This window comes from Marmota monax, unplaced genomic scaffold (genome assembly GCF_021218885.2).
Source record: "Marmota monax isolate L192 unplaced genomic scaffold, Marmota_monax_Labrador192_F-V1.1 WCK01_AAM20220418_F8-fsc00195, whole genome shotgun sequence".
NCBI classification, from domain to species: Eukaryota; Metazoa; Chordata; class Mammalia; order Rodentia; family Sciuridae; genus Marmota; species Marmota monax.
The window spans coordinates 2952561-2980034 of NW_026691979.1; the positions used below are offsets into that span (position 1 = coordinate 2952561).

Sequence of the window (27474 nt, forward strand, 5' to 3'; positions counted from 1 at the left end):
AGAGTGATTTTTGTCCTACCCTTCTAGCTGGGATGACAGGTATGTGTCATTTGTCCTAATGACTGGTCATTTTAGGATAAAAAAAAAGAAAAATACTGGATGGTACCTGAATGGATATAGAAAGCAGCCAAAGGCTTTTGTGTGTTGTCTTGCTGGCAAGATTGAATGGATTTATAAGGTTTTAAAAAATGAACTTTCATATCAAAAGTACACTGGTGGAAAACTATAATTTGGTCTTTTTCCCATTAAAACTTTTCTTGGATTATTGATCATCTGGCTCTTGACCAGAGGTTGTAACAGGCCTGGAGAGAGGTATGGAGCTTTTGAATTCCAATCTTGTTTCCTTGGTGTTCTTTTGTGTCTTCTTTCCACTTATTTTTAAATATTTCCTCTACCCTTCCTTAGTAAGACTGCCTTTCTTCCATATTGCCTGGGATCTGCAGGGTTACAATTTAACTTCCAGTGACATCGGCCTGACAGCAACCTAGAACAGATGTGCCTGGCCATGTTGTCCTGGGCAGAGGGATCCTTCTGTTCCTCTATGTCCTCAGTCAAGTTCCCACCTTGGACTGAAAGTATCTTTGAGTAAGCTATGTTTGGACCCTGCTGTGTTTCTTTTTTGTTTGTTTGTTTGTTTCTTTCTTTTTTAAACTTTAATCTGTGTTTGTGCTTACAGTGTTTCTGACAGCACCCTGAAGCAATATGTTCATTGTGTGCTTCTCTAATCCTTAAGTTTTACCAGCCCAGGGCATGCCCATTTGATCTTGCTTGAAAAGGCACACAAGCTATATATATTCCCAATGTTCTTAAATATCTGTGCAGAAAGGAATTCCTAAATCTTCCTATATGGGCTGCTTGATCTTCAGCAGGTGCTTGTGCTTTCTCAGATCTTGTGCTCTTTGGCCTGGTGGGTTCAGAGGTCTTTGGGGAGAGGCATGTGAAGCTGAGAACTGGGTTGGGAGAGGTGGTGTTATTGCCACTGTCTTGGTGCCCAGGTAGCAGCTGATGTTTATGTATGTTTATGTCATGACTCTGTGCCTGAGTTCCTGGGCACCTTCCTATCTGAGTCCTGGACCAAGTTGCCACCCAGTTCCAACTTTAAAAGTTTTGTGGCCAGTCACTTTTGGAAAACTCACAAGTATACTTGATTATTTTTTAGAGCAATCAAGTTACAAGGTTTAGAAAAGCCTTGTAGAAAATTCTGTAGTTTTGGATCCTAAATGATAAATTTGGTGTGAAAATATAAGCAACATAGAAACATAGCAGGTAAAAATTTCTCCGTAGAAGCTAGTTTGCTGGGCAGGAGGGTATGCACATTAAAACTTTAACAGATATTAACAAACTGACTTCCAAAAGTTTGCACTGTTTGGCTGCCAAAAGTGAGTAAAGGTGTGCAGCAGGCCTCCCAAAGCTGCACCAGTGTCTGTAAATATTCACCCTCCTGATAGAAGGAATGTTAATTTGCATTGCTCCTTTTGGATGAATTGTCATCTTTTTGCATCTTGTTGCTTGGCTTTTCTGCAAAAGGAAGTAAGAGTAGATTGTCCTTCGAAGTGTGTGGGACTTAAGTGTTGGTGACTCTGGCCTGCTCATGACCATCCTGGAAATGCCTCAGGGCAACCTGGAGCCCCCCCCTCCCCCTCAAAGGCAGCCACAGCAGTCAAGATGGCTCTGCCTGGTCTTCCCAGTGCAGTATAGCTGACTGCCTTGTCCACAGCTGGAGAAGCAAGGAAATGACACAAGACTGACTGGTTACTGCCACCACGGCATGGCAGGGTCGGCCCTGCCTCCGCTCCTCTGGACCACAGATCCTGCGCGGGACACTTGACAGTCCTCCCTTGGTTCATGGAACCTGCTCTGGAAGCTCGGTCTTCACTTCTCCTGCTTGGTCTGGAGTCCAACCATTGGGCCCACTGCAGGCTCAGAGCAGAAGCAAGCGCCGGCTGCCCATCAGGGACTAGTTCTTTTTCCCTGGGGCCTCCGTCCCCTTCCCAGCCAGCGCCTGCCCCCTACCAGTGTCCCACTCCTCTTTCAGTGTACAGACAGACCCCTGTGCTAAGAGCCCGGGCCCCTCCGCCCGAGCCCAGCAACGGCCCCGCCCCTCTGCCCTGCCCCGAGCCCTCTGGCGCCGCAGGCTGAGCATGCGCGCTGCGCGGCTCCCGACCTCCAAGTTGCCTGGGTGACCTGGGACGGGCCACGCCCCCAGGCCGGGGCTCGGGGGCTAAGGGGCTGGGGAACTGGGGGTCGCCGGGGTCAGGGTCCGGCCCGGGGTTGGTTCTCTGGGTTGGCGGGGGTCCGGGTTGTGGGTTGCAAGCGTTGGTCGGCGGCTCGGTGGGATGGTCCTGCTTGAGGCCGAGCACCTTGGGGCGGGGGAGTCGGGCACGACGGGGGCTGGGGTCGGCGTGGCCCGTGGGGGCGGTGAGGGGAGAGTCACCGGGGAGCAGGAAGGCCCTGGAGAGCGGGCGGGCTCGGTGGACCTGGGGGCCAGGTGGGGCGGGGGCTGGCCGGGGGGGCCGGGGGCGGAGGGGTTTGGCCGGGTGGGGGGTGGCCGGGGGGGTGGGCCGGGAGGGCCGGGGCGGGGGGTGGCCGGGGGCGGGGGTGTGGGGGGGTGGCCGGGGGCCGGGGCGGAGGGGTTTGGCCGGTGGGGGTGGCCGGGGGGTGGGCCGGGAGGCCGGGCGGGGGTGGCCGGGCAGGTAGGCCCGGGGGGTGGCCGGAGGGCGGGGTGTGTGGGGGGGTGGCCGGGGGGGGGCCGGGGGGTGGGCCTGGAGGGCCGGGGCGGGGGGTTGGGCCGCCCGCCCGCCCGGCCCCGCCCGGCCACCGGCCGGCGTCCGCAGGAGCCGCAGGGAGCGCGTCAGCCGGGCTCGGGGAGGGGCGGTGGCGCGGACGGACCAGGTCGGAGCCGCCCGCGATGTGGAAGCTGAGCCGGAGCCGGGTGCTTCTGGATGAGCCCGCGGAAGAGGAGGACTGCCTGGGGGCGGCGCCGCGGTCGGGGACAGCCGCGGCCCCGGCGCAGGTGAGGCGCGCAGGTGGGGTGCGGGTGGGGTGCGGGTGGGCTGGGGGCGCCGGCGGGGTGCGGGTGGGCCGGGGCGCGCTGGTGGGGTGCGGGTGGGGTGCGGCTGGGCTGGGGGCGCCGGCGAGGCCGCGGCGCCCAGGGAGCGGGTGGAGCTGCGGGCCCACAGGTGAGGAGGGCGCGGGAGAGGGAGGGTCCGCCGTGAGGGGCGGGTGGGGGACGGGGGTCGCGCTCGTGGGGGGCTGCGGCTGGTTAGGATCCCGAGCGTGAGGGGAACTTGCCGCGAAGCTCGTCCCGGGCCGCGGGGTGCTTCTCGCCGCGTGGGCCCCGCGTGTGGTCAGTAGACGGCGTGGCCAGGGCCCCGCGGGTGGCCGGGGCTCCCGAGAGCCCCCAACGTGTCTGCCAGCTCCCGGAGCCGGCGGCGGCAGGGCGCACGGCAGAGCACTGCCCGGGCTGGCGGTCGCGCTGCCCTTCACATTCCTGCGAAGGTGCACGTCTCCCGGCCAGGTGCTGCCCGTTCCTGGTGGAAGAGCGGAGAAGCCCTGACTCACGGCGCCAGGGACCTCTGGTGGGGCGCTAGAGGGTCCGGGGGCTAAGTGTTTGCATAACGCGTGTTTCCTTTGAACCTTGGATTTTCTGAAGTTTGAAAGGCATTTGCTTGACAAATGTAGAGAGATGTTTGGAATGTCTGGAATTTTTTAATTAAAAAGAATCACAGGTGCATCCTGTATCATTCATAATCCTCCCCCACCTTTTTTTCGTGTGCCATGAAATTTAGGTCGGAAACCCAGCTTGCCTCCCTCCCTCCCTTTTCTTCCTTCTTTTCCTTACAATTTCTTCCTTCCTTCTTCCCTCCGCCCCCTTTTTATTCTCTCTCTGTGGTACTAGGGATTGTATCCAGGGCTGCCCTCTGCCACTAAGCCATATCTCCAGCTTTTTTTTCCGCACTTACGGACGTGCAGCATGCCTTTATCCTGTTTATTTTCATGTGGAGCAAACCCAGTGTCGCACGTGCTAGGCGCGCAGTCTGCCCTGGAGCTATGGCTCGCCCCTCTCCAGCTCTTTTTGTTTTATATTTTTGCACCAGGGTTTCCCTAAATCGTCCAGGCTTGGCCTGGAACTTGTGATTCTGGTGCATCGGCCTCAGGGAGTAGCCACCATGCCCTGCTACCTAAATTTCTTTTTGTGTTAAATTTTGAGCAGCTTTTATGAAAGCCGATGATGATTTACAGATCTTTTCTTTCACAATTGGAGTAGAAGAACTCTGAGACAAGTTGTTTCATCTTATGATTTTTTTTACAGGAGTTCATTACCATTCCCAGCTCACAGAAATTGGAGTTGGTTTCTTTCTCCTTCTGGTACTGGGGATTGAATGAAGGGTTGGAGGTGTTGGTCAGTGGTGTGTTACTAGTGACCAACACCTCCAGCCCTTATAAGTTTTTTTGAGACTGGTTTCACTGAGTTGCTGCCGAGGCTGCCTCAGCCTCCAGGGTCACTGGGATTATAGGTGGCATTGCTGAGCACAGCTGATTCTCTCTCTCTCTCTCTCTCTCTCTCTCTCTCTTTTTAGAGAGAGAGAGAGAGAGAGAGAGAATTTTTTAATATTTATTTTTTTGTTTTTGGTGGACACAGCATCTTTATTTTATTTTTATGTGGTGCTGAGGATCGAACCCAGCGCTCGGCGCACGCCAGGCGGCCGTGCTACCGCTTGAGCCATATCCCCAGCCCACAGCTGATTCTCTTAAAACATTAAGATATGGTTACTATCAGAATTTCTCTTTGAAAAGTCACCTTTTGATAGTATTAGTGCTTATGTATATTTTACTTATTTTGTTATTTCATTACAGTGCTGGAGGTAAGCCCAGGGAGGGCCTGTAGCATTGCTAGGCAAGTGCTCTACCCAGAGAGAGATACACTTCCAGCTCTACCTTTAGTTTTTTAAGGCTTAAAATTTTTCAGTTGGTCTAAACAGCATCTATTTTCTTAAGTACTATGACGAGGACTTATATGTGGTTACAGAAGTATCTGAAGAAGCTGTGAGTACCTAATGATGCTCCAAGATGAGCAGGGCTGTTTCCACATGGAGTCGGAACCAATTCAGCGGAACCTTCCTATGTTCTGCCTCCAGATCTCTTAATGAACACTAAAACCATTGTTTTTCCTCTTATGCTTTCATTTTGAACAGTTTCTAACATACAGAAAAGGTAGAAAAAAATAGGAGATCGAACACCCACAGAGCCTCTACTTAGATTCAATCATAGGCAACACATTTGTTAAAAGCTCTTTCTGATCTTTAGTTTACAGAATTGTCATTTGTACTCTCTGTGTGGGTTTCAAAAAAATTTTATTTTAATATACTTTATTTTTTAGGTATGCAATTTGAGATACTAAGCAAATTCATGTGGGAAGCACAGAAACTTCCCATGCCACCCCCCCACCCCCCACCTCCCTCCAAACTCCTGGCTCCTGGCACCAGAGCAACCACATGTCCTCTGTACCTGAAGTCAACCCAGCGCTGAAGTGCATGCTTGGTGTGCCTTCCTGTGGGTTTGGACCGATGTCTGCGTATGACATGGAACCACCTCTGTAGTATCCTACAGAGTAGGTGCACTCTCCCACAAGCCCTCTGGGCTCTGCCTACTCCTTCCTCCTGCCCCCCTATCCCCTGGGACCCCTGACCACCCCCTGTCTTCAGCATTTTGCCTTTCCCAGCATGTCTGCCATTAGCAGGTTTATGTCATTCCCACCTTACAGGAGTTGCAGGTGACTGTTGCATTTGAATATGGTCACTATCAGAACGTGTATTAGAGAAATTACTTTTTGAGAGTATGTGGCCTTTTTACATTGACTTCTTTCACTCAATAATATGCATTCAAGATTCCTTCATGTCTTTTTATGGATCAATAGCTCATTTCTTTTTAGTGCTGGATAATACTCCATTTTGTGGATGTACCAGTTTTGATCATTTTTCTTTATTATGGCATTGGGAATTGAGCACAGGGCACTCTACTTCTGAGCTACATCCTCAGTCCTTTAAAAAAATTTTTTTTTATGTGAGAAAAGATCTCAGTTGCCCAGGCTGGCCTGAAACTTGCAGTCTTCCTGCCTCAGTTTCCCTCTGAGAAGCTGGGATTACAGGTGTGTGTCACTGTGCCTGACTACCACAGTTTATTCATTCATGCACCTACTTGCTTGCTTTCAAGTTTTGGCTATTATGAGTAAGAGTGCTATAAACATCCGTGTGAGTAGTGTGTGTGTGTGTGTGTGTGTGTGTGTGTGTTAGAACATGAGTTTTCAGTTGGTTTGGGTAAATGCCAAGGATGCGCTTTCTTGGTATGAGTGTGGGTAGTTTTGTGAGACTGCTCTACTCCTACCAAAGCAGCTCACCATTTGGCATTCCTAGCAGCAGTGAGTGAGAGAGAGTTCCTGCTGCTCCACATCCTCTCCAGCATTTGGTGTTGCCAGTGTTTGGATTTGGGGCCATTTTTATTGGTGTGCAGTGGTGTCTCATTGTTTTTTTAATCTGCATTTCCCCTGTGAAATAAAATATGCAGCCTCTTTTCACATGCTTACTTACCATCAGCATATCTTCTTTGGGGAGGTGTTTTTTAATGTCTTGGCCTCATTTTTAGAGTTTTAAGAGTTCTTTGTATGTTTTGTATAACAATCTGTTTTCAGATGTGTCTGCAAGTATTCCAGTCTCTGGCTTTTATTCTAATTCTCTTGACAGTGCCTTTTGTAGAGCAGAAGTTTTTAATTTAAATGAGGTTCAACTTTTCAATTCTTTCATGGATTGCACCTTGGTGTTGCATCTAAAAACTTGTGCCATACCATAGTCTTCTAGGTTTTCTCCTGTTGTCTTCTAGTAGTGAGTGTAGACTGTGCTTTTTTGATACTTTATTAAGGATGGTCAGTATGTTGGAAAAACATTCAGTACTATCCAAAGTACAGGTATGAAGACACGAATTGGTATGTAAATACTGTGTATACAACCAGAGATATGAAAAATTGTGCTCTATGTGTGTAATAATTTTAATGCATTCTGCTGTCATATTAAAAAAAAGAACAGTAGAGAAAATATTTGTTAATTGTGGCAGGTCCTTCATACTTTTATTTCTTCAGGAGGATTGGTCTTTATCCAAAGCTAACTTCTCTTAGAATTAAATTTTAAAAGTCATGACAAGTCTATCATAAAACTGCTGCCTACAAATTTATTTAAATTTGAGAGAAGCAGAAACTAATATGTGAATAGTATTGATAGTACTGCAATTGATCACTCGTTTCATCAATAAAAGGTTTTAGAGTAGCAAAAAAAAAAATGCATGTAGTATTGAAGGAGTCTGCTAAATTTGTTGTCTCAGTAGAAAGATGTTCTCAGTCCTTTTGTGCTTTCAACATGCAGGTTGAGAGTACACTGATATTAAAAAGGTATTAGTTTACATTCATGCCTGTTCTGTCAGCTTCCTTGAAAATCAGGTCCACAAAGCTATAATCTGTATGTGTGCATTAAAGAAAAAAAATAGCTAAATGTTGAGTTCTAATAAGTTCAAATATGAGGTGCTCAAACTTACTACTTGGATCAAGGGACACTTTACTAAAGTAGTTTTAACATGGTGAAGAGTAAATTACCCTGTGATTCTCTTTAGGCCATTGACCTGTTTGGTCATAAACACACAAATATTTTGATTAAAATAAGCAGGTTGATAAGGAGAATCACTCGTTGTTGTCATTCAACAAGAAGGAGTGTGTTTTAATGAGTTTCATCTTTACTTAAGTAGGTCACTAAAACACGTGGCAAAACCCCTTTGGATACTAGTTGTTACGGAACTTCTTCCCCCTGTCCTCAGGGGTGCATTGTTAATGTTTTTGTGTATCATGGAATCTTTATGCAGCTTTACAGATGCATATGTAAGGACACACATTTGCCTTCCCGTCACAGGCACCTCTCTGTCCTCAGATCGTCCCCTTAACAGTACGTGTCTCATGGAGGACTCCATTTTAGCATCGCCAGCTGAAAAGAGGTGAATTTTCAAGACTGTGTGGTGGTAGATGTTTTTGGATGGATATGCCAAAATGTATTTGATTGGGCATATTGAGGGGCTGGGCCTTGTTTTGATCCTCCCCCTGAGAGTGTTAGCAGAGAGTGGAGAAGACCCAGCACTGGGGGTCTCCATGGGTTCATGCAGCTGAGCTGACTGCAGGCGGACTTGGTCAGCTGTAAGTTGGGGCCTTCACAAACAAACCATGGGGAATTTTTGACATATTTTCATGTTAAAAATACTTAAAGGGTTAGACGTATTCTATAGGCATTGCCAGAAGGGATGGGGGAAGAAAAGAGAAAGAAAGGAGTCAAAGACTGTTTCAGGAGTTTCAGAATCAGGTTTGAAGATGAAGAGAATGAGGGAGTCTGAGTTGATCCCCCAGCACCCTCCTCTGCTCTTCTGGAGCTCGCTCAGCTGATGGTCTTTGGGAAGGAAGGAATGCCATCACCTAGGCCCAGCCAGCCACCACTGGCGTCTTTCCAAGGGATGGCACAGTGGAAAGAGGCCCTGAAGCTCAGATGTGCCTGTGCACCCTCCTGGCCTCTGCTTCTGTAGCTAACTAACATAGTTCCAGCAAAAGTGCGCCCTCTCCTGTCAGAAGGCCACATGTTGTGTAGACGTCACCCCCGGCTTTCCCACTCAGCAGCGAGTGGCGATCTTTCCTAACCAGTGCAGAAAGAGGGTCCTTGTTCTTCCAGGTGCATTTTCTGTGTTTAGATGTTGTGTGCTTGTCTCAGTCCATTTCCTCTGCTGTAGCAAGTGGGATACACCGGAGGTGAAGTGGCACTCTCCATAGTTCTGGAGGCTGCAAGTTTGAGATCAAAGTGCTGGCATATCTGCTCCTGTTGGCCTTCCCATTGGCCTTCATGTGGAGGAGAGCAGGCTCTGGCCTCTTTGTGAGGACACTTATCTCATGACCTCTTTGACACTGATGACTGTCCTCAGGCTATCCCCACACACCATCCTCTGGGAATAGGGCTTCAAAAGGTGAATTTTGGAAGGACACTAACATTTAGTCTTCAACAGTAGTGTTTCCTTGTATGGATATACAGATTTCTTTTTTTTTAATAGTCCTCTTTTGAGGACCTTTAGGAGCACATTCTAGTCTTGTCCTTTCACTTATCTGAGGGAAATTTCTTCAAGTAGATCAATCACGAAATCCTTGAACAGTGAAGATCAACTGCACCTACCTTGCAGGGCCACCACAAGACTCTGCCGTAACAGACGACAGCAGACAGCAGGCCCTCCATGGGGCAGCACCAGCACCCTCAGTCCAGTCACTAACAGACCTCTGCTGAGCCATGCTCACAGCACACACGGTACAGGGGTCACAGAGCACCAGACTCTCTCTCAGATGTTAGAACTGATTAACATCTTCCAGTTTTGAACAGAATACTGTATTCCCAGGGAGAAAATTCGAGAGCTAAAGCTTCATTTTCTTTCTTTAATAGACACTTATTCATTAAAGAGCTCACACAAGGAATCCTGGAATCATGGGGCCCTTTCCCCTAGAGCCCTGGGCCCTCCTTACATTAAATTTGATACCCTTCCTGCTTCTGGTGTTTGGAAGTAACTGCTCCCTCCCTGCACCTGCAGAGAGCCACAGGGGGAGCGGAGACTGCAGGGTATGTGCCTGCTCCAGCCGCCTGTGGGATCCACCAGCTGACAGAATGAGCATGGAGAGTTCCGTCTGCCTGTAGCCGACAGAAGACAGCTGTGTTCATGGTCTGTGCTCTCTGTCTGGATGTTGATTCACCTGAAATCACAGGTGAAAATCCTCTCAGGCTTCCGCCTTTCAGTTTCCACCCCTGAGGCTGTTGCCCTGAGCCCCACTCCTCAGCCACAGCAGAGCTGGCCGTCCTCCCGAGTGGTCCCTGAGGGCAGAGGACAGCTGTGGACAGAGCGCTCCGGGAGGCCTGCCGTGGCACGGTGAGCCCGTAGGGTGTGAGGCAGTGCCCACAGGCACCGAGAAGGCCCTCCTCCAGGCCACGGAGTCCAGGGAAGACCAGCAGTGACCTGGGTTTTAAGCTCCAACTCCCACGTTTAAAACTGGCTTCCACAGGCGCTCACTGCACAGGGCACCACAAGGCCTCCAAGGCGCCACGGCCTCCCTGAAGAGCAGACCTGCACCTACAGGAAGATTCTAGAGCTGTGCTTTCCGGTTCCGTTGCCTTTAGCTAAAACTAGCTATTAAGAACCTGAAACGGGGCTGTGGCTCAGTGGTGGAGCACTCGCCTAGCACAGGCGAGGCCCTAGGTTCTATCCTCAGCACCACTTATAAATAAGTAAATAAATAAAATACAGGTATGGTGTCGACTACAACTGAGAAGCATTTTAAGAAAAGAAAAAAAGAATCTGAAACAGGACTCATGGAGCTGAGTTTTTAATTATTTAAATTTCAATTTAAAAGCAGATATTTAATTTCAGTTATTGGAAAACTTTTCAGGATTTTTGTAACAACTCAGATAAAACAATCTACTTTTACAGCTGTGAATTTTATAACCCTTAAATACTGATCAAGTATTTCTGATGGAAATTTAGCACTGAAATTAAATGTAAAATGCGCCGATAAATGTAAAATACCACATATCTAAGACCAAGCATGAAAAAAGTACAATGCATATCTCATGAACAGATTTTTATAGTTTACATATTTATGTAATTATACTTTGAAAATACTGATCTGAAATTTTGCATCAGAACTTTTAACATTTTGATGAGGCGACTAGAAAACACTATACTATGCATCTAAGGGACAGCAGCACTGCTCTGCCCCTGACGGGAGTGACCTCAAGTCTCCTCTTTCTTCTCTTTACTCCTCTTCCCTCCTCTGAATAACTCATCCATGGGAAATGGACTAGGGCTCTTCTGCTGAGCTGTACCACGTGTCCAATAAACAACCCCATCAGCAGGTGTTGTCCGCTCACCCAGGAGAGGAGTCTGAGCAGGCGACCGTCCTCCCCTCTTCCCCAGGTCTGGTGCCTCCGCTCGACCAGCACGAAAGAGGCCAGCTCTGCCCTAGGGCAGGATGTCCTCGTCCACTCATCTCACAGGTGCCTGGCACCAGCATGTGCCTGGCTCTGCTCTTGGCATCGGGGCACAGCCTGCTTCACGGTCTTTTCTGTCGTGAAGTTTCCAGTCCAGAATGTAGATGACTTGGGAGAAGACAAGTGAAACACGCAGCTGCTGGAGTCCAGCTGTTCCCCTTGCTGGCCACAGCTCTGTGGGCAGCAAGCACCCACAGGAGTGCCAGCAAGGACTGAAACATGAAGGTAGAACATCACCCTTGTTTAACCCCGGCCAGGAAGGAGCCCATTGGATAACTCAGATTTTTTTGCTATTCTGCACGTTTGCAAATAATTGCATGAGCACTTATTGATCAGCATTGGTGTTGGATGTGACAGGAAGAAATAGGTATGTGAAACCATGTCAAAACAAGCAGCAGGGCACAGAGGCAGCCTTCTGAATGGGATCAGTATTTCTCAACCATATGTCTGATAAACGGTTAATATTTAATGTGCAAAGAACTTGTGCAACAATGAAAAAACAAATGGATTAAAAATGGGAAAGATACATTTAAAGAAGATATACAAGTGCCCTATAAGCACATAAGATATTCATGACCAGTTCTCAGGGAAATGCAAGTCAAAGCCATGAGAGATTACTTCACACTTGTTGGTGTGGCCACTGGAAAGAAAGAAAGCCAGAAAAATGTCCAGTATAGGAGGATATGGGAAAATAGGACACTCATACACTATTGATGACTATATAACAGGAGGTAGCTACTTTGGAAAATGGTGGCAGTTCCTCTAAAATTTAAAATTGAATTACTATATGATCTAGCCATCCTTCTTTGGGGTGTATATCCTAAAGAAATGAGAACCAGATCACAATGAGATATTTGCTTGCCCACATTCATTGCAGCACTATTCACAATAGCCAGGAGGTGAAAACAATCTAAATGTCTATGGATGGTGCCATGGGTAAAGCAAATGTGAGCTCTATGAATGGTGGAATATTATTCCGTGTTAAAAAAAGAAGGAAATCTTGTCTTATGCTATTACATGGATTCACCTTGGGACGTTGTGCTTGGCGAATTAAGCCAATAATAGAAGATAGATAAAGCATGACTCTACTAGTGTGGTATTGAAAGTAATCAAACTCTTAGAAACAGAGGTTGGTTGACAACCTCTGTGGTGGGTGGGGCCCTTTTTACTGGAGGTCCCGTGTCCTACCATTATTGATGACAACTGGGGCCGTTGGTGGTGGAGCTTGTCTCCAGCCCCTCTCCCCCTGCAGTTCAGGGCCAGTGGTGGGTGTTTGGGGGCAAGTTCCAGCCTCTGAGGGTGGGGTGCGTTTTCCAGGTGACCAGTCTTCTTGCCGAAGCCATCTAGGTCCTGTTCCGTGAGTCACCATATTAGCAGACAGTAAGTTCCAGTGGTTTGGGGAACTTGGCCGAGCCAAGGATAAATACTAAATTTTGTTTTCATTTTACCACATGCTGAATTTTGATCTATTTGTATGGATTTCAAATTAGACTTTATTAAGATAATTATGTGAATGACTTAAAACTTTTAAAAAGTGATGAAATACCCCGGTCTCCCCCTGACCTTTGCTTTAGGGCTTGGATAAGTATTCCTTCCCAGTCTTCCAGTTTCTTGTGGCTTCATTTAAAAGAAATAAGTTTAATCTGTATGGAATTATTTTGTCACAATGAAATGGATCTGTGTTTTCTCTCAGAATAACCAGTTATCTTAAATCCATTTTGAAATGAGCCTTTTCCCTTTGTCTGTGCCACTTTTCGTTGTAAATCGTGTCTGTGTTTGGGGCTTATCGGGTTTTCCACCTGTATAGTGTTTCTTTATGTTTTCATTTTACTTCCACAACTTTACTTAGTAAAGTTTTATAATCCATGAATTACTGGGTAATGTAAATTGATTTTTATTTTAGACTTGAGAAAATACATCTGCCTTAGCATGTTTATTATTAATTTTTTTGGTATTATTAAGCAATTCTATTGTCTTCTCCTTTTTCAGTAGATTACTTTTTAGAGCACTTTTGGGTTTACAGCAAGATTAAGTGAAAGGTACAGAGATTTCCTGTACATCCCCGGTTCTCACACCATCTCCTGTACCAACATCTGCACAGAGAGGTGCATTTCTGAGTCAATGAACCTGTGGAATTCATCATCACCCGGAGTACACAGTTGACATGAGGGACCTCTTCTGTGTTCTGCAGTCTGTGTGTGGGGCAGATGTGCGACGGCAGTGTCCACCATCGTGGTATCACAGAGACAGATTCCCTGCTGAATACCGTGTTCATCCTGGCTTCCTCCATCCCTGGCAACCACTGACCTTTGCACTGGCTCTGGGTTTCACCTTTGAGGGGTGTGATGTACTTGGCACCACAGTGAGCGGCCTTTTGGAATGGCTTCTTGGACTTAGCAGTGTGCGTTGGTTTCTTACGTGGCCTCTTTTTATGGTTGATGGTTCATTTTTTTTTTTTTAATCACTGAGCACTACCTGTTATCTGGATGTACCACAGCTTACGTACCCACTCACCCACTGAAGGGCATCTTGGTTGCTCTGGAGTTTTGGCAGTGATGAGAAAAGCCTATATACACGTCTGTGTGCTGGTTTTAGTGTGGACACATGTCAGCTTTTCAGGGCTTTTGAGTAAGTAGCAGGGAACATGCCTGCTGGGTTGTAAGGAATGGACAGACTGTCTTCCAGGGTACATGTGTCATTTTGCATTCCCGCTGCAGTGGATGAGAGCGCCTGCTGCCCTGTTTTCTCGTCAGCACGTGGTGCTGTTTGTGTCTGGAGTCTGGCCGTGACGGGTGTGCAGTGCACCTTACCTGTCTGTGTTCCACACCACATGTGCTGACTTGCATCTGTCTCTCTCTTCCATGGAGATAGCTGGTCAGGCTGTTCTAGAAGTGTTCTTTGTGTATTTTTGATAGCAGTTCTCAGTAAGATATCTCTTGCAAATATCTTTTCCAAGTCTGGGTTTCTTCTCATCCTCTGCAGTGTTTTTTTTGCCTCATACAGTCCTGAGGGACATGCTTTATCACAAGAAGTGACAACAGCTTACTGTCTGGTTTTACTTAAGTAGAAAGGAACAGACGAAGATCTTGTTTCTGCTTTATGTTCTGCCTTCCTCCCGAGCACCATGCTGTGACACCTAGCCCAGTCCTTGGCTCTCAGACCTCTGGATGAGCAGGCAGCCCTGATGCCTCCGTGTGCTCGCAAGGTTTAATCCGAGAGAGATTTCACAGTGTCTCAGCTGAGAGGTTGGTAAATGTGTGCCGCAGAGGATGTGGACCAGAGGGGAGAGAGTGGGAGGAGGGCCATCCTGTGCATGTCCTTCATCAGGGGTCCACACAGCAACTGTCAGTGTGTGTGTGTGTTGGTGACATTTGGGCTGGGGAGGTGCTCTGTGATTTCTAGGAGGTCACAGAGTGGGTGAGCAGGGCCAACCACCCGATGTTCACCCAGGACAGGTGCAGCCTGAGGACTGCTGTTCTACACACCATGGAGTCACTAGGGCAGGTGCATCCTGAGGACTGCTGTTCTACACACCATGGAGTCACTCAGGGCAGGGCGTGCCTTGAGGTCTACATCTGGTTTCAGTGGTCCTCTGGCAATAGTAGCAGGCCTGGGGGCTCAGCCCTTCTGCCTGGGGCAAGTGGCCCCTGGGATCTGTTGAGTGACCATGTTCTCTGAGCCTTTCAGCTCAGGGCTTGTGAGTTGGCCACAGCCTCATCCTCAGTTCCCCTGTCACCAGATCCTCCAGGCTGATAAAAGGCCTGGCTTTGGTTTCACAGTTGACCTAGATGCTGAATTTCTCCAGAATTACCAGTTTTTCAATACCTTGAGTGTTTAAGATTATCTGAGTTCCAGAGTTCAGAATGGCTAGAGGCAAACCAGGTCTCTGCCTCTCTCCTGATTAACCCAGCCTGGTGCCCGTGATGGCGCTGCCTGTCTGTGGCTTACACACTGTCTTGTGGTGACTGTCATTCCCATGAGCAATGCAGGAAGAGCAGCACTGTGGTGGCTCAGGGTGCTGCCAAGGGGAGTGGCCATGGGGTGGCTGGCTTCACTCCCTCACCAGAGCACACAGCACAGACGGTGCTACTGCTGTCCTCCTGATGAACAAGCTTCAGGGCACATCCCAGTCCCAGTCCCTCCCTTTAGCCAGAATGCCAGCCCTGTTCAGGAATGTTCTGGAGGTGTGGCAGGTTCCTGCAGGACGTGGGCCATGGGCTGTGTGTCCTGCTGTCTGCATGCTGCTCTTGTTCCCACCCAGAGGCAGGCTGTGTGCCTGTGACCCCTGGGGCCAGCATCCTTCAGTAGGTGCTCATCCTCTCTGAGACCTCCTGATGTCCAGCAGAGGCCCAGATGGTGTCAACTGCCTGTTTCTGTCCATGCCTCTGAGGAGGCTCAGTGTTCAAGTTAGGCACAGTAAGAGGTTGACAGCTTCACTTGTGACACCGTCCAGTAGGTGTAACGAGGAGCTGTCGTGAAACGGGCAGCGTCAGTGTTGTTGCACTGTGGGTCACTGTTGACTAAATAAGGATGGCGTGAACACAGGGCCGTCCAGCTGATGATCCCGGGTGCTCAATGACCGGCCTGCAGGTAGAGTGCACAGAGCAGAGGAAGGTTCACGCCCAGGTGGGCCAGAGCGGGTGTGAGACTCCACTGCTGCTCAGAGTGGAGCATAGTTCAAAACATGGATCGCTTCTGGGTATCTCCATTTAGTGTTTCCGGACTCCATCGTCGTGTACCTGAACCTGGAAAGAGAGCTCTGGGAGGGCTGCCGTGCACCCTCTGCACGGGCCTCACACCAGCATGGCTCCCAGGCCCCGGGAACCGCGTTTCCTAGGAGAAAAGTGGCATGCATGACTAAGTTTTCTCCCTGCCCATGAACTGAGGGTCAGCCTGGGCTGTCAAGGGCTGTGTCCCCAGGTCAGCCTTTGCCAGGTGACTGAATCCTGAGGACTCTGATCTCCTCTTGAGGAATCCGTTGATGGTTCTTCATCTGTGGGGCTCGGGAGGTGAGGAAGTTTAGGAGGTAGGCTCAGTTGGAGGGAGGGTTGTGAGGGCATGTCCTTGAAGGGGACAACCTGTCCCCAGCCCTTCCTCTCTCTTTGCTCCATCAAGTGCTCCCCACCATGACATTCTGCCTCAGAAAGGCCCAGAAACAACAGATAACTGGACTGAAATCCCTGAAACTGTGAGCCAAAATAAACCTTTCCTTCTTTTAAACTGTTGTCAGGGATTTTGTCACAGTATTGGAAAGCTAAGTAACAGTAAATTTTAAAAAGTGGATATATAAAGTTACTATTACTGAAACATTGAAATTCTGGGCACCTGGACAGAGCAGGCATGCAGGCTGACCAGAGGGTGATTGTCCTGATTTCCTGCTCACTCGTTTGTGTGTCAGAGGTACTTGGTATTCTGTTTCCTTTGTCTGCCTCATTGAAATGGTATTTTCCTCTGTCACATGCAGTCTTTCCCTTTTCTAGCCTGGTGAAACTGTGCTCGATGGCCTGTGAGAACAGGGGCTGTACTGCGCAGCCTGGGGTCTCACCGGTTTTCACTTGGACTAGTAGTTTAAGCTAGTTTTGTATCTCAGGAAAATAGGAGAAAGTGTAAATGATACCTTATCGTGGTGTTTAAGTGACATGGGGACATTTTGACGTTCTGTGCTGAACTGACAGTGAAGGATGGCACATGACCATCTGGCTGGGAGGCCCAGGGTGGCAGAGTTGGTTTAAAACCTTCTGGGATGTCCCCAGGGTAGGCGCCCTGGGTGCCGGCTGGGCAGCTGGGCTCTGCACACTGTGCAGACACACACCCCCCCCACAGGGAGGTTCAGGTGAACTGGATGACGAGGCTTTCCCCATGGACCTGGGCCCACTGGGGTGGTGCTCGGAGCTGGAAGGTATCTCCTCGTTTCTGTGGCTCCCTTCTTGGGTTCCACACCCCGGCTACTTCTGTTTTCAGCTGTCACTTTTTCTCTAGTTTTGAAGAAGTTTTTTGCCCTGCTCCCCAGAGGTGTTTCGGTTTGTGACCTTCCCAAGAGTGGCTCTTGAGGGACAGAGCTCTTGGGAGAGGAGAGTTCCACGCCATACCCTAAACAGTGCCCGTCCCCAGTGCCCAAGGTCCTGCGCACGCAAGGACCGATTGTGTCCTCTGGACCTTCAGCCCTGGCACCAGCGGGACGTGCCCTCCCTGTGGAGGAATGCCATGTGGGCTCGCAGCCTGCCCCTACTGCAGCACAAGGGGAGGACAGGCCCCTGCGCGCTCCCCGCTTTGCCTGTTGTGTGGTCACTGGGACCTCGGTGCTGCCTCGTGGGTGGGGCCTCAGCTCTGGGGCTCTCTCAGGGGACGCCCGGCCAGGCACACAACCAAAGGGTACTGCAGGGCTGCAGGACGCCAGGCCCAGGCTGCGTGTCCCTAGGTGAGACGGGCGTGGTGGCTCCTGCCAGAGCCCAGGAATGGACCTGTAGGGGCGCTCTGGTCATGCGAAGTCGCGGTGCTCAAGGACCCTCGGCCTGGATCTACGCTGCCCATGGGAAGGCCAGCCAGCAGCAGCCTGATGCTCGTGTGGTGTCCTGTATGTCTGAGCAGTCACGCGTGGGTAAGCCTGCGGGTCTCGGGGGGCGGCGGGGTGCTGGCTGCCTGCCCATCCTCTCTAGGACGTGCTGCCAGGGCCTGTGCTGCTCTGCAGCATCCTCTCCGTGTCCAGCCTCCTGGCCATTGTGGTCTGCTCCTGCTGCAGATGTGAGTCCAGTAGGGTACTGACACCAGCTCCCAGGGACAGGAATAGAAAGTGGCTCTCAGAACAGGCCTCAGCCCCAGGTCCTGAGCCGGTGCCTCTTACCACCCAGGTCTAGTTGAAATGTATACATTTAATGAACTTTGACAAATGCTTGAGTCTGGAAGGATTTGACGGCACAGGGCTGCTGCGAACTCTGCCTGTTTTGGTGGAAACAGCTTCAGTTCATCGGAGAGGATCCCCATAAGGAGGGGCCAGGGGATGCAAGGTTCCCAAAGTCCCAGGACTTGTGGAAGGTTTGTGTGAGAGACTGAAACGCTACAAATGAGGGTTTTGTTAACCCTCCAGGAGTATATGTGCAAGGATAAGGAAGCCAGCAGGATGCAGGAGATGGAGGTGGAAGTCTGGTCTTGGGGGTGGCTTGGTCCAGTGGTTGCTGATGCGCTCTGTGGCATCTGAAAGTGCGGTGGCCCACTTTGCATGTGTAGAACCCAGGGTTTTGGGGAAGCCTGTTCATGGAGAGTCTCCAGCTTGGTGACCTCGGCAGGTGGACAGGAGCAGTGCCCTGGCCACCCTCAGGCACTGAGTCAACGTGGATTCTATAGCCAGGTCAGAGCCTACCCCCACCCCCAGGATTGTGCTTCTGGGTTTCTTTTTTTGGGGGGTGGGGGTGGCGACAAGGGATTGAACTCAATCTCTGAGCCAAATCCCCAGTACTATATTGTATTTTACTTAGAGACAGGGTCTCACTGAGTTGCTTAGCTCCTTGCCATTGCTGAGGCTGGCTTTGAACTTGCGACCCTCCTGCCTCAGCCTCCTGAGCCACTGGGATTACAGGTGTGTGTCACTGCTCCTGGCCCATGTTTCTGGATTTGCCATATTCAAGGCAGTAATTTAAATTCCAGCTGGGCATGGTGGTGCACACCTATGATCCCAGTGTCTCGACAGGCTGGGGAGGAGGAGGATCGTGAGTTCAAAGCCAGCCTCAGCAACTTAGCAAGACTCTGTCCTAAATAAAATATATAAAAGGGCTCGGTATATCATTCAGTGGTTGAGTACCCCTGGTTCAATCCCCGGTCCCCAAAAGAAATAAATTCCAGTTCCTCTCCTTTCCTGTTGATTTTTGTGGAGGTGCCAGGAGAGGTTGCGGGGGAGGGCCCATTAGGATGCTTGGGTGGGGAGTGAGATCTGTGTGCAGCAGGGAGCCGCGGGAGCCACTGTCCATGTGCTGGTAGGTGTGTGCCCTGTGGCATTTGGACAGGGGACACTGAGGTGGCGATGAACAACCTCCCCAAATCTTGCATTCAGCCAGCCTCCTCTGTAGCTGCTGCTTTGGTCACATGACGAGGGCCTCACAGTGCTCACAGGAACAGTGTCACTCTCTGGGTCACAACTCCAGGGAAGAGATGCTTCTTCACATGGAGCTGGGCTTGTGGTGGCTGCAGACCATCCTCCTCCTGGTCGGGACGGCGCACTGTCTAGCGCTCTGTCTTCTTCCTGGTCTGGATGGCGCACAGTCTAGCGCTCTGTCTTCCTGGTCTGGATGGCGCACAGTCTAGCGCTCTGTCTTCCTCTTGGTCTAGATGGCGTACAGTCTATTACTCTGTCTTCCTCTTGGTCTGGATGGCACACAGTCTAGTGCTCTGTCTTCCTCTTGGTCTGGATGGTGCACAGTCTATTTCTTTGTCTTTCTCTTGGTCTGGATGGCACACAGTCTAGCACTCTGTCTTCTTCCTGGTCTGGATGGCACACAGTCTAGCGCTCTGTCTTCCTCTTGGTCTGGATGGCGCACAGTCTAGCGCTCTGTCTTTCTCTTGGTCTGGATGTCGCATAGTCTATCACTCTGTTGTTGAGAATTCAGACTCCATGGGGTCCTGCCTGCAGCTACACCATGCCCTGAGCCCTGCGCAGGGGGACCAGCTGCTGCCAGGGCCCTGCCAATGTGTGATAGGCAGTCCATCTCTCCTTGGCTTGTGACGTCTGGGTTCTCTGGGAGGAGGCAGCAGTGTGCTCGTGAGCAGCTTCAACAACAGTGGGTTGTTGGAGGCCTGCCTGAGTCTGCCCTGCTGGGGAGAAGTGGCATCCCAGTTCTCCATCCCATGGTGCCTAGTTGGTCTCCCTATGTCTCACACCCACGCTGGGTTGCGTGCTGGACCCTGCATCCCAGCCTGCCTCAAGGGTCAAGAGTGGACTTTGTAGTGAACCACCTTTTTCCACTGCCTCCACATTCAGTTTTCAGGGCAGCTTGATTTCTGTTTCATTTTTAACATTTCAAAGTATTTGAAGCAAGGCTGCCCCATGACACACCCTGCTCCCCAAGCCAGTCCTTTAGCTGGAGTGATGGGCACAGGGAAGTATTAAGCCATGGGAGAAAGCCACATTTTCAGGAAACGCTGGTCTGTCTGCATACCATTCTTTGTTCTTTTAGTATTTTATGGAGCCAAGGTGCCATTGATTGTAAGATAATCTGACTTCAGAAATGAAAACTGCATGAAGTCCTTTGTTCAGAACCAATACATATTATTTTTTCTCCAAAGCCTGCACTTGAGGTTGGGGTGAGGGCCACTGTCCCTCACAGGTGCTGACGCCCAAAAGTGGGGCAGACGTGCTGGGGCCAGGAGCATCCTGCTCGCAGTCTCGGACAGGGCTCGTCTCCAGGTTCTGGCTGCCAGGGCTAAAGAGACCCAGTTCTTCCTGCAGTGAAAGCCGTGTCTAAACACAGGCCTCGTCATCAAGCCTATAAATGTGACTGGAGGAGAATGCATGCGGGACACAGGTGATGGACAGGTAGGCAGGACGCCGACACCGTAGTCACCACTGGCAGAAACCTGGTGTGTGCCGAGGTGGAAGAGCAGGTCGCAGGCCCCACAGTGCAGCCTCATGCTGTGGTGAATGCTTCCATCCATGCAGGCTGCAGTGTCCAGTGAGATGATAGCAGGGCTGAAGCATCTCCTAACCTAGTGACATTGTCACCATCTCAAGCCCCAGGGCAGTGCATTCCACGCTGTGATGCTGGTGTGAGCACACCCACAGCATCCATCAGGTGTGTCAAAGTGCAGCAGGTGGGCTGTGTCCATGACCTTGACGAGCAGCCACGTCACCAGCTGAAGTGGCCGCTGTATGTGCCTTCTCATTGTTTCAGGGTTCATCATGCACTGGGGCAGCATCTATACCACATGTGTGGGTGAGCCCCAGGCTGGCCCACCTGTGTCAGCACACTGTGATGTCCCTGCATCTCCCAAACCCTGCCTGTCATTAAGGAAAACTCAGATGATGAGTGTCGACATCAGCAGCAATCTGATGTTTCCCTTAACCTTTCTTCAGGTTCAGGGAGCAAGTTTCCGAGGTTGGAAAGAAGTGACTTCTCTGTTTAATAAAGACGATGAACAACATCTGCTTGAAAGATGTAAATCTCCAAAGTCTAAAGGGTAAGTCACCTGTGTGTGGAGGCGGTCACGTCTTGGGCAGCAGTCACTGGGCAGTGGAGCAGCTGTGTGACCACTGTGTGACCGCAGGCCCCGAGCAGCCATCCTGACTGTGCTTGTGGAGCCTGGGGGGTTCTGCCTGGAGCACAGAGGAGTTGCATTCTGCAATGGTATGGAAAGGTGAAAAGATCTCCAGTTCAGGTGTGTGTTGGCTTTAAGGCTGTCCAGCCATGCTTGAGGTTCTTGGTACTTTCAGAAAATAAGGAAAGCTCTATTGAAAACGCAAAGGCTGAATTGTAAACTAAAAGGTCTTAGAAACTGAGACTCATGTATCACTGCCACTTTACTATAAATATTTCACAACGTTAAAAAGTGCATTTAAAGTTGAAAATCAAGGCCACAGGCTGCCTGATGGACCTGCCACTGGCACAGCTGTCAGGGAAGCCCTGGGATGGAGGGCGCATGCTGGTGGGCCTCAGTGGCCGCCTGCCATCAGGACTGTGAGTGCTGGTGCTCTTGAGCCAGAGCCCTGACTGGGCCCATGAACTGCACTCTCGCTACGGGCGGCCTGCTGACCCGCGTCTGCAATGAGGCCTGTGGCGTTCTTTCCTTTTGTAGGATGTGTTCTTAACTCCCAGGTGCTCAGGTAGCTTGCTACTTGAGGAGCCTGGCATCCTAGTTTGGACCCTGGATTTTCCTGCGACTCTGCCTGGTCTGGATGGTTCAAATCTTGTCTGGACTAAACTTTGCCTCTGCAGGTGGTACCCTAAATGGCTTTTACAAGCTTCCTTACAGCGAGAGAAACTGCTTTTCAAAATTTCCTTATTAATTTTGATACAGATTCAAACCTGCACACATAGGGTAGGTTTCTAGGCAATTTAAAACTTCTAGGCAACAGCTTCATAGATGAGTGCATTTATGGGATGACGGGATCACCAACACGTAACTCTTTTTCTCTCCTGCAGATCTAACTTACGTTTAAAGGAAGAATCGAAGACAGAGAAGAAAGCTGGATTTTGGGACAATTTGGTTTTAAAGCAGAATATGCAGTCCAGAAAACCAGATGAGATTGAAGGCTGGGAACCTCCACAGTTTGCTCTGGAGGATGCAGCAGCTGGCACAGGGGACTCCGTGCACAGCCAGCAGCTCTGGATGGGCTGGGAGGGTGAGGACAAGGGCTCCACCAGGTACAGCAGCCTGACCAGCTCAGCCAGCAGTGCCAGGTGGAGCCTCCGGTCAGCGGGGAGGTTGGTCAGCCTCAGACGGCAGAGCAAGGGTCACCTGGCAGATGCCCAGGAGGAGGTGGAGTGAGTAGTAGTGCCCAGTGCACAGCCTTGTGCTGCCGTGCGAGCCAGGTTTTGCTGGCCTGCGTGGCCTTGTAGCACACCATCCAGCTGTCGAGCCTTCCCACACGAAGCCAGGAAACTGCTGGGTACCTGCACTTCCCATGTGGAGACCCTGTGCTCGTGCCCTTGGGGAACCCGGCAGGGCCTGTGCTTGGTTGCCTTATGTAGAAATGCCCACCCGCCACAGCCCATGCTCTGGGAACTGGATGTTTGACCCCAGTAATGACGCACAGTCTGTCCTCAGTCATCTGTCCAAGGACCCTGACCCTTTTCCTTGCATGTGACATGTGTTTGGGCTGTGACTGACCCGTGGTGGCCTGCTACCCTCTTTTCACCAAAAGGTGAGATGAGTCTCCCAAAGGTCACGTCAACCTCTGACATGCAAGTTGTACCTTTCCCTTATCAAATTTAAAAGAGGTGTAAACAAATGCTGTAAATGCAGAGGACACATGTGATGTGAAACGGTAGCACCTTGAATGCACACTGGTCTGACAGTGGGTTTTCCTTTGAGATCTTATTTTTACTTCTCCTGATTTCTTTTCTTTTCTTTTTTTTAATCCTGGGGATGGAATCGAGACCTTGCACATGCTGAGCTGCATCCCCAGCCCACTCTTGAACTTTTATATATTGCTTTTTATTTTCTTCAAACCTTCTGTTCTCTTAGTATACAGATTTAGGAAATTCTATAAAATGAGGCTAATTTTAGCTACTTAATAATTTTGTTTGGAAAACATGACCTTGCTCATTATAGAGCAAGGTGAAAAAACTATACTTAAAGGTAAAAAACTGTACTTAAGACACTGAAGTGCCTATTTTCTATTATTCCCAGGTGTTTAGTTTTTCAACACAAGATACTGTGATTGATGTTAGGTCTGTAAGTTTTGTTTCCCTCACAAGAGTAACTTTGGCTAACTCGATAGCATCTCACTTTGCCTGTCTCTGGACATGCTAACCGTCCTCAACAGTGTGATCCTGTATCAGGTGTCTTTGTCAGGATGACCTTAGTGTCGGGTGGGACAAATATCTACCTTAGGTGAAACTGATAGGCTAGGAATAATTTTCTTTGTTTTGATTAAAAACAAAAGCTTCTAGTTACACTGTGCATTCCTTTCCTGGAAAAACAAAGCCAAAAAAAAAAAAAAAATCCTGCCCTTGAGTTTTTTAGTGTGTGTTTCTGTGCTGTTCCGTGTACCTGGATGTTCCATTTAGTGTGTCCATGGAGAACCAGCTTTGCCTCACGGCTGAGCACACTGTGGTGTGTCAGAGCATCTAACTGCACTCTTGATAGAACAAGTTTACTTGATCCATTCATCTGTTGGTCCTTTATCATCCATGGCCATCCACCCCTCCATTTCTCTCTCCATCTGTCCATCTCTCCCTACATCCATCTGCCTACCTATTAATCTCTTTCCATCAGTCCATCCATCCATCCATCCATCCATCCATCCAACTTTTAGTAAAAGAACAAGTTTACTTACTGAGCTTTGAGAAGAGGAGATACTTAAGTGCTATTCAAATAAAAATTGATCTGTTAGAGACTGTTTCATAAGGCAGAGGAGAATTAGAATTTTTGTGCTGTAGCTGGATAGACAGGTGCAGGCACCCTCAGGTCAAAGTCTTAGAGTAGGGGCTGTGCAGGTGGAGTTCAGTGGATACCTGAACTTCCTGGGACACCGCCTGCTAGGATGGTAAGAGAGGACCCAGGCAAACATGACGCCAGGAGCTGGTCCAGCTTGTCTTTGGCCAGTCCTCTGTGTGGTGCACAGGTGTACCCTTGTGTTTGTGTCTCTGGAGCGTGTGGGGGCATCGCAGTCCTGGGAGTCCAGGTGGCGGTGGCTGCTGTGCCTCTGTGTTGAGATGCCAAGTGCCTGTTGTGTACCTTGCTGACACTGCTGTGATTGGAATATGCACTGTCAATCCAACTTTTCTTACCCACAAAGATTAATGTAAAAATGGCTTTTTTTCTCTGTTGTATCTGATTAAAATAATTGTTTATGGTTTTTGGTGTAAATATTTATTGGTGTGCTTTGGGGGGAGATGTTTCTCTGGAAAGGGCCACTTGGCAGCATGCTGTGCTGTGTTCACCCACGCGGGCAGCGGTGAGACGTGTGGTCTCTGCAGGTCCCAGTGGTTCTGACAGGAACGCAAGTGGCTTTGGGGAGGGAATGGTACTCCTCAACGCTTCTGTCTCCTTTCCTTGTGAGTTTGCCTGATTATCAGCATCAGCTTCTGATGACGTGACCTGACCGCAGAGCTAATGGCACTTTCCTGACCCTGTGGATCTCACACACGTTTTCATAAATAAATGAGTTCCAACTGAAGCCACTAATGTGTCTTTTGCACATCTGAACTGCTTTCTGGGTGTCCCGAGTGACCAGGTGCTCAGCACAGCATCTGTCTGCACTTGCTGGGTGCTGGTGTTTCTGGTCTTTGCGCAGGTTTTACCTTCTTGACAACTTAACAGTGGTACAACATTTTACCTCATCATTTTAATTTGTATTTTGAAAGGTGTGTCCATCCTTGGAAGTACATCTTCTGTGGAAGACAGTGGCCTCTTGTAGACGTGTTCAACTCCCGTGAGTGCTGGACGCCCAGATGAGGCCCAGTGTTGTGTTTCCAGGGGCGTGCACTTTGGGCAAGAGGCACAGGACCACACTGGCACCCTCACCAGATCTGATTCCGGCAGCTGGCCCTTCCCCCTGGCCCTGCCACACTGCCCACCGTCCTAAATGCTGACTGTGCCTGGCCATGCTGTTTCCTGCCACCAGGTGAGGGAGTGTCCTGGACCCCCTCCTGTTTGCCCAGCCCCAGCCCACTCTACCTGGGCAGCCAGACGAGAGCAGTAGGCCAGGATGGGCTTTCTAGCTCTAACAGCTCTTGAAACGATGCTCGTGACTGTCCCTAGGCTGTTTAAACAGGCGCATCTCCACCCTGGCTTATTGTGGGGCCGGAGAGTTGAAGCACTCGACCTGGTCGGTCTAGCATTGGCCAGAGCAGCACCCTGGGGATCCGTATGGCAGCATGATCCTGAGACTGTTTATGGTCCATGGAGGCAACACTGCAGAGTACTGATTGGATGGGATGTTCAGTTCGTTTCAGGTAAGCGATTCAGCCATCACGGTTAGCTCCTCAGAGCCCAACCAGGCTGCACAGCTTCCCATCAGGCACTCCTCCAGGGACCAGCCCTCTCCTCGCTGTTGGGGTCTATTGGCATGTTGCCCAAGCCCCCGGGGATGGGCTTTCTCCCCTGGCGCTGGCCATAGGACTCATTAATCACCCAGGGCAGCTGGGGTACAGGTATCTGAGAAAAAACCACCTCTGGCACCTGAGTGCCTCCTGCAGAGGAAGAATCCCACAGGGGCAGACACTAGACACTATTTTCCCAGCTAGTGGGAAAGTGATGGAGTGGTTTTCTAGTTGCTGAAAAGTATGAAGTTGCTACTGAAAGGTTCATTTGAGCTTTATTATTACCTGGAGCAGAGAGAATGGCTGATGGTGCTCAGGCCATCAGCTTGGTCCTTTGAATGAGGCCCTGGACATGAGCCCAGTCTCCAAGGGCCTGCAGCATCTCTGGGGTTTCGTGAGTGTGAAGCAGGACCTGCTCAGGACTGAGAGGAGACAGCAGTGTCCCCGAGTGGGTGAGGCCGTGCGATCCCGGGTGCTCTGTGGTGTTCCTTGCCTTGAGTTGGTCTTGAATAGCTACAACCAACAGCTCTGTGAGTTAAGACCTTTCAAGGCTAATAGCTGGAGGCAGATGTGCTGGATCCCTGCCGAGGGCTGGCGCCGCAGCTTTGCACCAGCCTCGAGGGCCGTTGTTTGGGTTGTTCGGCTGGGACGGCAGATTGCGTACTTCTGGGGAGCTGCGCAGGAGGCTGGGGGTGTTCACAAGGCGATCCTTTGACAGTGTCCTGGGATCTTGTGGCTGTTCTCAGTCTCCACATCCAGAGCCCTGTCTTTCCCACCAGGAGTTGCCCCCGCTAGTGGGGCTTCAGCAGATGTGTTACTTTTTATTATACCTGTCCATTTTCAAGAGGGGGAATATCAACTTCCTGGCTGGACCCGCAGCCCCATGAAGCCAGGTGGCCACATTGGGCTTGTGAGGGTGAGTAGCTAGGAGAGTGGACTTGGCACTGCAGATGCAGATACCCTGAGGGCCTCTCAAAGCCATGAGCCTCAGGCCCAGCTGCTGTGGGCTCTGTGTGCAAAGTCCCCATCCTGCCCTTAGACCACACCTTTTGCAGTTTCACCCACGGCCCTGACCCCATACACGGGAGGAAGGTGGTGCCACCTGTCCCCAGTGACTGCTGAGAGTGCCCACCCCAGACCTGGGGCCCAGGATAGCTCATGAGCCACCCGTGACTGGTTACGTGATGGCAGGGACACCTTCTGTACCACTGGGGCTGCCGGGGTTTCTGCTCATAACTCTGGGTGCTCTATCTCTTTGCATGGTTGTGGGCTGCTGTCCGACCCCACGAGCATGCAGAACAGATGGTGAGGGGGACACAGCCCACCTCAGGCTGGACAGAACTGCTATTCCCTGTAGACCTGGCTTAACAGCAGGGGCTTTTCCTCTCAGGGGCTGGTTCTGATTTCATTCTTCCTGCCAGGGAGGAAGGGGCCTGGGGAGAAGCCCTGGCGGAGAACGTGGGTGGCACATGGGTGAACTGGACGGGGATGCCTTCTTCCCCTGCTGCCCTAGGCTGCTCCACCTGGGGGTGGGATGAGAGGCTCACACGAGCTCTGGCAGGAAACTGGCCACGTGGATGGGTGATGCTCACAGGAGGCCGCAGACCGAAGGCCACGCTCTAGGTCAGCGGTTCCACGGCCAGGTGTTCCAGCCTCTTTTAAGGGTCAGCTGTCAGTTTCTT

At 50.3% G+C, this 27474-nt stretch overlaps 1 protein-coding gene across 2 annotated transcripts; it reads left to right on the forward strand.

Moving 5' to 3' along the window:
• The first annotated feature begins 2793 nt into the window (after positions 1–2793).
• Tdrp (testis development related protein) lies at positions 2794–24607 on the forward strand. Of its 2 annotated transcripts, XM_046446645.2 has the most exons (4): positions 2794–3013; positions 17518–17697; positions 21160–21263; positions 22226–24607. In XM_046446645.2, exons 1-4 carry the CDS (start codon positions 2909–2911, stop codon positions 22569–22571), a joined length of 735 nt encoding a protein of 244 aa, XP_046302601.1. In that variant the 5' UTR covers positions 2794–2908; the 3' UTR covers positions 22572–24607. The 2 variants fall into 2 exon arrangements, with proteins under 2 accessions (XP_046302601.1, XP_046302610.1); XM_046446654.2 differs by lacking the exon at positions 17518–17697 and having other exon boundaries at positions 2801–3013.
• Positions 24608–27474: the final 2867 nt, after the last annotated feature.